Source organism: Lolium rigidum, chromosome 5 (genome assembly GCF_022539505.1).
Source record: "Lolium rigidum isolate FL_2022 chromosome 5, APGP_CSIRO_Lrig_0.1, whole genome shotgun sequence".
Classification (NCBI taxonomy): Eukaryota; Viridiplantae; Streptophyta; class Magnoliopsida; order Poales; family Poaceae; genus Lolium; species Lolium rigidum.
In genome coordinates, this window is record NC_061512.1 from 109912618 (window position 1) to 109923976 (window position 11359).

At 45.8% G+C, this 11359-nt stretch overlaps 2 protein-coding genes across 2 annotated transcripts; both read right to left on the reverse strand.

Moving 5' to 3' along the window:
* Window positions 1-546: 546 nt before the first annotated feature.
* LOC124656254 lies at window positions 547-1854 on the reverse strand. Its single transcript, XM_047195033.1, has one exon. It carries the CDS (start codon window positions 1852-1854, stop codon window positions 547-549), a length of 1308 nt encoding a protein of 435 aa, XP_047050989.1.
* Window positions 1855-9482: 7628 nt separating this feature from the next.
* LOC124651236 lies at window positions 9483-10715 on the reverse strand. The gene has a single exon (XM_047190355.1). The coding sequence runs from the start codon at window positions 10713-10715 to the stop codon at window positions 9483-9485; it is 1233 nt and encodes a 410-aa protein (XP_047046311.1).
* Between the last annotated feature and the right edge of the window lie 644 nt (window positions 10716-11359).

An 11359-nucleotide genomic window follows, 5' to 3' on the forward strand; every position in this document is an offset into this window, starting at 1 on the left:
AACCTCATTATACTAGTAAAATAATTTGAGAAATGATATTCCTGGAAATAACAGCACACTAAAGCAAGTCGCTAAAAGGGAACATGATGCACAGGATGACATCAAAATTACTTGCAATCGTGAAATCTTAGGAATGCTAGGTACAAGTATGCTATAAGTTATTCTAGCATCAACATATACCATCTAGAATTATCTCAAACCAACATTACAAATAAACTGGAACTGAAAAAGACTGATCATATCAGAACATCCAAAACAGATGTATTTTTGAACTACGCCCTCGGGTCTCTTTTAATTGACTTGAATTTAGTGCACTTTGTACTAAATTTGAGTTAATTAAAAAAGACCGGAGGAAGTACTTGGTACAAATACTAGAAGGTACAGATACTCTTGTGTTCCCAACCGCACATCCAACAACATACAACATACTCGAGACAACACATGAAAAATGATCAACGAAAGTATCACATGGTGGATAGACAAAAATTAATGGCATATTTAGAAGAAGGGAGCGGGGTTTTAGCAAGCAATTACCTGCAGGAAGAGTCAGTGCTGATCTGGAGCAGCGAGGAACGCAGGCGGCCAGGCAGGGAAGTAGGCGAACATGGGATGGCCGTAGTTCTTGCCACGTTTCGTCACCAGGCGCTCCATCTTGCGAGTGTTGAGATCGAAGGAGTAGCGGCCGTATCCCCAAGTCCTGATGAAGGCCTTCCCAGTGCGAGCGGCGTCCATGTCGCTTGGCCAAACACATATGGACCTGTGCTTCTGGTCGTGCTCGGGCAGGCCTGGCACGGCGTCGTACACCACATCCATGTCCATGATTTCCCTCCCGAGAACCCAGCCGTTGTCGCTCCGCCTGGACTTGCCGCGGACCCAGAGCTGCAGCTGCGTGCCCTCGTTCGCCACGGCCAGGATGCAGAGCCGCCCGTCCTCGGGCGTCTCCCCGACGCGGAGCGTGGAGCAGTCGTAGATGTCCGGCGCCAGCAGGTAGGAGAAGCGCAGCGTGGCGGGATCGAGCGCGAGCACGCGGGCGGAGTTGCAGATGTGCCAGTAGAGGTTCCCCGCCGCGTGCACGCAGCTGGTCTCGAACCAGTAGGGGTCGAAATCGACGTCGATGTCCGTGGCCCGCGGGAGCGCGCGCCAGACGCACTTGCCGTCGTCGAAGGAAGCCACCCAGGCGCGCGGGTGCCCGCCGTCGATGGTGAAGCAGACGGCCTCGAAGCAGAGGCCGCCCGGGCCCGGGTGCGTGCGGGAGAGAAGCGCGCAGCCGGCGTAGTGCCTGGAGCCGCGCCAGCGGCGGTCGTCGGGCAGCGTGTGGCGCGGCGGCGCTGGCAGGAGCACGCGGCGGCGGCTGGCCGGGTCGAGGACGAGGAAGCGAGGGAGGGTGCCGTCAGGCTGCTTCATGACCGATTCGAGGAGCAGGAGGCCCTGGTGGGAGTCGCAGATGACGTAGCGGTCGGAGTTGGGAGCGAAGTCGAGGGAGAGGCGCGGCGAGGAGGGGCCGAAGGGAGCGAACGCGGCGTGGGTATCGGAATCCTTGCAAAAGGTCTGGGGCGGCGGCAAACCGGGCTCGCTGGGGTGGAAGAAGTAGCCGAGGAGAGGAGCGGAGCGGGGGAGGCAGCGTGAGGCGGCGCGGCGCCAGCGGTGGCAGGCGAGCGCGGCCCGGAGAAGGTCGGCGACGGAGAGGCGGCCAAGGATGTCGCGGAGGGAGTCCTCGGCGAGGACATCGTTCGTCGCCGGTGCCGTCGCCTCCGGCTCCACCGGCGGTGCGGGAGGAACCGAGTTGGAGAAAGGTGGGGTTTTGGTCCTGGCCTTGGCTTTCTTTTTGGTTTTGCCTCTGTTCTTCTGCGGCATGGTTGGCGTCTGAAGCAGAGTGACTACAGACCTCCCTGTTATAGAGGATGGGCACATTATTTTCCAACGTTGGGATCAGTCACAAAATCGTACAAAGTCACACCGGACTGGATGCATTATTTTTCTTAATTCTAAGCTATTATCCAATTATTAGTCTTTATACGGAAATCTATTTAGGTTCATAGCGTAGACATACATATTATTCAAAAATATACTTTAAAATGTTAAAAATTTCTGAAAAAACTTTTCAGGCACACATCCACATATTCTATGTTCATACACAAAGTTTCACGAAAGAATGACATTTATTATGACATGTGTAAAAAAAATATAATTTTTGGTGCTCAAAAATGGTTTCTCATGAGATATATCTTTTTCTTTTTTACACAGTCCAGAAAATATGTCTTTTCTTCACATATTTTTGTATACTTATGGCTGGATGTATACCCATGATTTTTTAATAGATTTTTTAATGTATCTTTAGGTGTTTATGTAAGTCATCCAGAAACTTATTTACCTGTTCAATCCAGATATCCTCTCGTTCCAGTATAAATAGTAGCTATCTATTCTTCCACTAGGAGAGGGTTTGCCTAAGATTGTTTAAGCAATTCCCTTAATCGTCGAGCCCTTGCCAATTAATTTTGACTTGTTTTATCCAGAGCAGAAGCAAATTGTGCAAAGGTTTTAAAATATATTTTTCATAATATATGTATTTGGAACTATGAGCCAAAACACAATGTCATCTCTTTCTTTCTTGCTCCTACACATCTTAGAGCATCCAAGCCGTGCGGGGCATCCAAAGCATTTTGGAGCGGGCAGAACAAAAATAGTTTTGCATCTGGCATGACCCAATATCCTGTTCGGCGTTCATTTGCAGTTCCCAACCCACAAGGGATGGCATGGCGCAGGAAACACGAGTCGCGCGGCATGACACATTAGATTTAGTAGGTTGGGCCAGCCATGTAATCGGCACACTCGACAGTTAGCATTAATAAATACTTTAGGCGACCGGTCTGCCTCATTATGGCGGCGCCGGTTCCCCTATCAGCTGCGCAGACGTGCCTCGTCGTCGCCGCTTCACTTTCCTACGCGCCAGCAGCGGGTTTCCCACGCGCCGCAAGAAATTCTATGCACCGGCCTCTACTCACCTGCTCCTGGCGATAAATAGGTCTCGGCACCATTGGGACGGCTCACAAACCGCCTCTCAAACCCTAACCACTCAGAGTACCGCCGCCACTCAGAGCACCACCCGTGAAGACAATGGTAGATAGGCCCCGGTCAACTCGATGAACGACCGACGCACTTGGGAGGCGTCACTCTCCTTTGGCATAGCGTGGTCGGCCAGCAAGTCCGTCAAACTTGTCGACCTTACGGCCGATGAGGGGACTAGCATAGCTGGCAGCCAGCGCGGCGGGAGAGCAAGAGCCGTGGCTGCGCAGGAGCAAAGCAACCGTCAAGGAGAAGGAGGACCCATCGACGCGGAGTGGTTCTGACGCCAACCCACATCACGATTGTTTAGGTTTTAAAATTTCAACGTATTTTATTCAAACTTGTAAAATTGAAGAAATTTGAATGAAATTGGCTATTTTCCGGCTAGCCTCAAGTTCAAGTTTTTTTTAAACCCAGTTTGCGGGATGCCGCTTTGCAGAGGCATCCCCGAAACGCTTTGTAGAGGCATCCCCGAAACGGTCTGTGCATCGGACGCCATTTGAAAGACGCGGGTAGTATGCTCTTAGCGGATTTTGATATACTGATTTCTCATAACTAGATACTAGATATATGTTTTTTTTTGAAAATTAAAACCATTTTTTGAAGTTATTAATAAGTTACATACAACAATGTGCGACCATGCACATTCAGACTTGAGAGATTTACTGCAACGGGCAGTTATCTCTTTTATGACTAGCTCCTAAACAAGAGAAAAGACAAGTTCCTATATGATAAAGTCTGTAGGCTTCCTAAGCTTGTTTATGCGCTACTTCATTGAAGGATTTATTAATCAGATACAGTACTAGATATCTGAGGTTGCAACACTAGGCAATGTGCGACTTGTCTTGCCTGAGATAATTAACCTCGGAGTTCAATTGTTCCCGAGCACGGGATGATTAAAATGGCAGCAAGCTTTCTCAAGTTAAAAGGCTGTAGATGTATACAGGAGATAAGGTACACAAATGGGATAACAGCAATGCTGAAACAAAACTACCATGCGGTGCTACCCAAATTTAAACTTGGGACTATCCCACGCGTACAAATTTGATCATCCATCACACAACCATGAAAATTAATGATGCACGGCATCAATAGTCTTTGCAACTATCTTCTTCCTCTTGCCCTGAGTGAAGGTGCAGATGGAACTTTGACCCAGAGATGAAGAGATGTGAGCTGATCTCAAACACAAGTTGCAGACTCAGCACCCTGAAGCAAAAAAATGACAGAAACATTAGCCACGAGTTATGGATCAAACTATTAGAATACTGGAACAAACCAGACAACGATCGATCAAAAACTAAAATGGTTTGTAAAAAAAATAAGCTCACATATAAGACGATTTGGGACAGGTATGAATAGTCACTCTTCCAATTAAAGATTTTTGGAAAATGTTTTCTGAGATTGTACAAATTCAGATGAAGTGAAAAAATCTGAGAATTATGAGAAGAGTGTTGTATCAAATGGTTAAAATAAAAATTCGTCTATATGTAGACTGCTACACCCAGCATATAAGTAAATAAAATGAAATATTCAGTGATTTCAACAGATTAAAATTTCAAAATGTGAGGTACTTCCTGGGAACAAAGGCACTCAACGGCAAATGAGATGATAAACACTATATAAATAGTCACATGAAAGTACCACAGCAAAAATATCGTTTCAATTTTTTTTATCTTAACCATTGATCTAATTGTAGGAAACACACAATCACCGATAATTTTAGCTCTGCCAGGCACAAACAAAAATGATAGTAGTATCAGTGTATCACAGAAGAGACAGAATCATAGGCCAGGAGCCAAATTTGATGTGGTTCAAACTATTAGAATACTGTGAACAAACCGGAAAGCGATCGATTAAATACTAAAATGGTCTGTAACAAAGTAAATAAGCTCATGCATAAAACAATTTGGTACATGCATGAATAGTCACTCTTCGAATTAAAGACTTTTGGAAAGAGTTATCTGAGAAATTATACAGATTCAGATGAAGTGAAAAATACTTAGAATTATGAGAAGGGTGTTGTATCAAATGGTTAAACTGAAAATTCATCTATAGGTACACTGCTACTCCCAGCATATGTAAGTAAATAAAATTACTTCTGACAATATTTAGTTTTTTCGTTAAAGTGCTGTCAGTATTTCTTGATTTCAAGAGATCAAAATTTCAAAAATGTAAGGTAGTTCCACAGAACAAAGACACATAACAACAAATGAGATGATAAACAATATATAAATAGTGACATGGAAGTTCCACACCAACAATATCCTTTCCAGATTTCTTTGATCTTCAAAAGTGATCTAATTGTAGGAAACACAAAGTCCCAAATAATTGTAGCTCTTCCCGAAAAAAAATGTAGCTCTGTTTTTATATACAATTTAGCTAATAGTTAACGGGTTTGATCCCTTGTATGCTAAATAGAAATATTTGTTTTTTTGTTTTAGCTGTGAAGGACTATAACAAAGAACAATGTTTGATTCCTTTGAAAAAAATTAAGGCGGGTGCATCACAAAGATAGTATTACATATTTATATCTATATCTGCCCTGGATTCTGATGGGAAGTTAAGAAGCACATATATTGTACAAAAGCAGCCAGAGCTAATATTCCTTTTCCAGCCATTAAACATGCCGAGCTAATACGAGAAGATTGTTGTATCAAATGGTTAAACTTAAAATTCATGTACAAGTAGACTGCGACTCCCAGCATATATAAGTAAATAAAATGACCGCTGGCAGTACTTAGTGATTTCAAAATATCAAAATTTCAAAATGTAAGGTAGTTCCAGGGAACAAAGGCACTTAAAATGAGATGATTAACAATATATATATGGTATACACCAATAATATCCATTGCAGATTTCTTTTATCTTCAAAAGTGATCTAATTGTAGGAAACACACAATCACAAATAATTTCAGTTCTGCCAGGAAAAAAAAGGATATTTCTAGCTATGTTTTCATATACAATTTAGCTAATAGTAAACATATTCGATCCCTTCTACGGTAAATACAAATATTTGTTTACTTCGTTCTAGTTACGAAGGAACATAACAAATAACAGTATTTGATTATTTCAAAAATTCAAGGGGCGTGTGTCACAATGATATTGCATATTTTACACCTGTATCTTAGGAATTCTCAGGGGAAGTTAAGAAGCACAGATACTGTACAAAACTAGCCAGAGCTAATATTTCTGTTCCAGCCAGAAAACATGCCGAGCCATGACACACTTTAGCTTCATGTATCTAATTTGACCTTGAGTTAAGTAAACAATTAATCAACCCTGTTTCCAAATAATATAAGCAATCACCCTTGCATTGTAAATTACTAAATCTTCTGGCAAACCACCAGCATAGATTATCTCTAATTATCTCTTATCTATGTGACCAGGGTTTCCAAAACAGAGACATGTATTCTGGAATGATTGCTTTACATTCCTTACCACTTTGAACCCATTCAGTAGGCTAGCTATCTTGCAAGATGAAATCTTGATAACTATGCACATCCTAGAACACATGCATGTCCAAATCTAGTGGACTTATATATGGCCTGATGATGCACGTGCAACAAACTACCCAAGCAATTAGCCAGATCGATGATGGTAGAACTAGAAATTACGCGCATGACCAATCAGAATGCTTGGATGAATGAACAACCATGGCATCACATCATGAAGAGGGGGAACAGAGAAGTGGGGTGAGGTTTTACCAATTAACGGGAACTCAGTACTGATCTGCAGCAAGGAACGCAGGCGGCCAGGCGAGGAAGTAGGCGTAGATGGGGTGCCCGTACTCCTTGCCATCCTTGGTCTCCAGGCGCTCCATCTTGCCGGTGTCCAGATGTACCGAGTAGCGGCCGTATCCAAAGGTCTGGATGAAGGCCTTGCCGGTGCGCCCGGCGTCCATGTCGCTGGGCCAAAGGTTGAAGATCCTTCGTTCCAGGTCCGTGGGCAGGCCTGGCACCGCGTCCCACACCACGCGCATGTCCATGATATCCCTCTCCAGAAGCCACCCGTTGTCGCTGCACCTGGCCTCGCCGCGCACCCAGAGCTGCAGCTGCCTTGAATCGCTGCCCATGGCAAGCAGGCAAAGCCGCCCGTCCTCCGGTGTCTCGCCGATGCGATACTTGGCGTACGGCCCCAGCTCTGCCGGCGCCACCAGGTAGGAGAAGCGCAGCGTGGCAGGGTCCAGCACGAGCACGCGGCCGGAGTTGCAGATGTGCCAGTACATCTTCCCGGCAGCGTGAACGCAGCGGCGATCTCTTCCCGGCAGCGTGAACGCATGTGATAGGACCGGGACGCCGAGTATATGTAGACCAGCATTTTCGGTTTTTAAGTGATCCAGCGACGTGCTGGTGATGCAAAGTGCATCTACAGCATGAGCCACAGAAAAATTGCTGGAGAGACTGGGTAAAAAAAGGTTAGAATGAAAATCCTAGTTTCATGCTAAAGAAAGCCTTCCAATTTAAACAGCTCATCTATCTCCCTACATCAGTGTTTTGCGGTTTAAAATATTGTTTGCTTACCTAATAGTCTGCAGAAGACAAGCTAAATGCAATGAAGAATCAAGCTATGTCACCAGGTTTGTAGAACACTCCTTGTACTACCCAATTGCTTGATGCTGAACTATGGCTTGCTATACAAATTCAAGCAATTAATTTGACCATCATAAGTGCCCAAACACTCAAATTACCAAGGCACGGCGGAACAACACTAGATTTGAAATAAGATAAATATTACTGAATACGAGCAAAACCATGGTTCGTCCAAATTCAGCATAATTTGACAGTACATCTGGCCAAATATCATCTTGTCCAAAGGATGCTTAGATAACATAGCATGAATAAACTACATAGATAGTCTCATACTGCACACACCACACAATGCTCAGAGCTTCTCGGCGTGCAGATTGAAAGGGAGATGGCAGCACATAAGTAGTGAGTAGAATTAGATATGGAAGGATGCATGCAAGCTGACTCCAAACAAAGTTGCGCCAATGCATTGCAAGTTACCACCCTAAATCATAAGAATGACAGAATTGTCAACAACCAAATTTGCAGCGAATCAAACAGACAGAATTTTATATGAGCAAACAAGAAGAACCACTAGTTAAAGAAATAAAATGGAGTTGTAACAGAACATTAAGCTTATGGGTACATTGTTTGGAACTGGAAACGGGATAACAGCTCAGTATATGAAAGATTGTAATAATTCAACTGTACTAGGATCTATTAGGTATGATCACAAGCAAATTAAACTAGATCATCTATCTCCTAAACTTAAAGTAAATAAGTTCACAAAAATAACTCCAATGATTAATTTTATAGAGTGAACATTACAATTTCATTTACCAATAATGACACAATGAACAACCCATATATAGTCATATGCATATTTGACACCAATTATATCCTTTCTAGTAAAATCTCTTTGATCTTCTAAATGACTAAATTCTGCAAAATGCAGAGACACAGTTGCACCCTCTGTGGTAGTTATAAAATCAACGTGGGTAATAAAGACTACACTACCCAAGCCACTACCACAAACAGAATTATCTAAGAGAACAAACACATTATGGTACAAACTAAACGTATGGCTCAGGATGCTGATTTCTTAGGCATAAGATTCAGAAAGATTAGCTAAGTCTAGTGGAGAACTTGCAACAAGCCTGTAGCCCACTGAATTAGCAGCATAACAATCACCCAGCATTTTAGAATTCCATACCAAACTGAGTAAGTGAACTCAAACCAAATTGACAGAACTGTTATGCCAAAACAAACATTACGACCCATAAGCAAGATAATTACTGGTATATACATTATGTCCGCCCCGGTGACAGGATTACTTATCAAGTAGTACTATATAAAACCGGTCACTTGAAGTTACTATAATGCATGGCGTCAAACTTTCATTCAAATCGTTTATCAACAATTCACACATTAAAATGGAGAAACGCTGGGATGCAGTACAGCACTAGGATAGGATCATGAACATGAACATGTGCAGAAACCAGAGACTATAAACCATGAGGCAAAAATAAGTGAAGTCGCAAACATGTAATTATGGCTTGTGCTGCTAGCATAAAAACATGGTAAACAACAGTAATTATGACGAGAAGTTCAGAACATATCAAAAGTAAACTTAGTTTTGATTGTCACCCATTATTGCAGCTCTGAGCACAATCACTTCAGTATCATGCAGGATGAACTCCCAACCCAACAAATCCTAGAATCCTATTCGCTGGGATACAATTGTGCTTCCTACTTGTGGTACTATGCAGATGCAACAAGCTTGTCGATCGAGGCAAGAACAACACATGAATAGATGTGATATGACTAGCATATATATAGTATAAGAGCAAGTAACATTGGTGAACAAGAAAAAAGGAGAGGAAGGTGGTCTTACAAGTAGTACAGTAACTGGATTCAGTACTCGGGAGCAAGGAAGGCGGGCGGCCATGCGAGAAAGTAGGCGAAGATGGGGTGTCCGTAATCCATGCCGGTTTCCGTGGACAGACGCTCGAGCTTGCCCGTATCGAGATGGAACGAGAAGCGGCCGTACCCCATGGTTCTGATGAAAACCTTCCCGGAGCGGGCGGCGTCCATGTCGCTGGGCCAGACGCTGAGGGTCCTGAACATGGGGTGATTGGGCAGGCCAGGCATCATGTCGCAGAGCACGCGCAAGTCGACGATTTTCCTCTCGAGAAGCCAGCCCCTGTCGCTCCACCTGGTCTGCCCGCGCACCCAGAGCTGCAGCTGGCTCTCGGCGTCGGTCACGATGCAGAGGCGCCCGTCCTCCGGCGTCTCCCCGACGCGGTACTTGGCGCAGCCCAGCGCGTCCGGCGCCCGCAGGTAGGAGAACTTGAGCGTGGACGGGTCCAGCACGAGCACGCGCCAGGAGTTGCAGATGTGCCAGTAGATCTTCCCGGCGGCGTGCACGCCGCGTTTCTCGAACAACCAGGGGTCGAATTCGACCAGGACATCCTCGTCCCGTGGGAGCGCGCGCCAGCTGCATTCGCCGTCGTCGACGGACGCGACCCAGGCGCGCGGGTGCCCGTCGTCGATGGCGAAGCAGATGGCCTCGAAGGAGAGCCTGCTGGGGTGCGCGCGGGAGAGGAGCGCGGAGCCGATGTAGTACCTGGAGGCGCGCCAAATGCGGTCGTCGGGGACCGTGTCGCGCGGGGGCGGCGGGAGGAGCACGCGGCGGCGGGTGGCCGGGTCGAGGACGAGGAAGCGGGGGAGGATGCCCTTGGGGAGTTTGACGGCCGGTTCGAGGAGGAGGAGGCCTTGGTGGGAGTCGTAGAGCTGGAAGTTGGAGGCGTCCGGGGCGAAGTCGAGGGAGAGGCGCGGGACGGAGGCGTCGAGGGGGTCGAACACGGCGTCGTAGCAGGTTCGATCGGAGTCCTTGGTGGGGTGGAAGAAGTAGCCGAGGAGCGGGGCTGCGCGGGGGCAGCAACGGGAGGCCACGCGGCGCCAGCGGTGGCAGGCGAGGGCGGCACGGAGGAGGTCGGCCGCGGGGAGACGGCGGAGGATGTCGCGGAGGTCGTCGTTGTCGAGGACATCGATGGTCGCCGCCATCTTGGGCTCCGCCGGCGGTGGGGGAGGAACCGAGGTAGACGAAGGTGGGGTTTTGGTTTCGCCTAGGTTCTTCCTCGTCATTGTTGTGGGTGGAGCGAGGCTGCTTCCGGTTCTGGAACTGGAATCTTTTTATCTAACGTTTCGTTCAGGCTTTGTGGTGCGGCTTGGGGCAACTTTTTTCGAATTTTGAAATGGTGGTGATGTTTGGTGTGAACAGTTTCCTGCTTCCCGAACGTCTGCTCCCGCAAAATACCTTTGCTGCTTCAGCAAAATACTCCTACATTTCAAAATATAAGTTTTTGGAGAAAGCTATTTTAGCTTTCTAAAAGGCTTATATTTGCAACACTTCACATTTTTTATTGCATATTTGCCCTATGATCGCCACATGTCAGTAACACATGGTGTGGCAAATATGCAAAGTGCACAAAATAAAAGTGTGGCAAATGTGCAATTCCCCTGATCTGAGAAATATACCAACGGTTTTGGCAGATAAGCTCAACCATTCGCGAATTGATATACACCTTTCCTCACCCCTTCCTCCCCAAACAAGAAAAAACTATCGATATCATTTCATTCTTACATCTTTTGGAGACATGTCTCGTGTCGGCTAAACCCCTCCTACCTATTATTACAAGATTTCCTTTTATTTCTCCAAGGACCACGAAGATGAGGAAGTTTCGTTAGCAGGCCTCCAAGGTATAGCATTGGCTAAGGAGGGTTTCATT

What these genes read in the sequence shown, in the direction of transcription:
- LOC124651236 (XM_047190355.1), bottom strand. Translation starts at nt 10,715, where the DNA reads ATGACGAGGAAGAACCTAGGCGAAACCAAAACCCCACCTTCGTCTACC.
- LOC124656254 (XM_047195033.1), bottom strand. Translation starts at nt 1,854, where the DNA reads ATGCCGCAGAAGAACAGAGGCAAAACCAAAAAGAAAGCCAAGGCCAGG.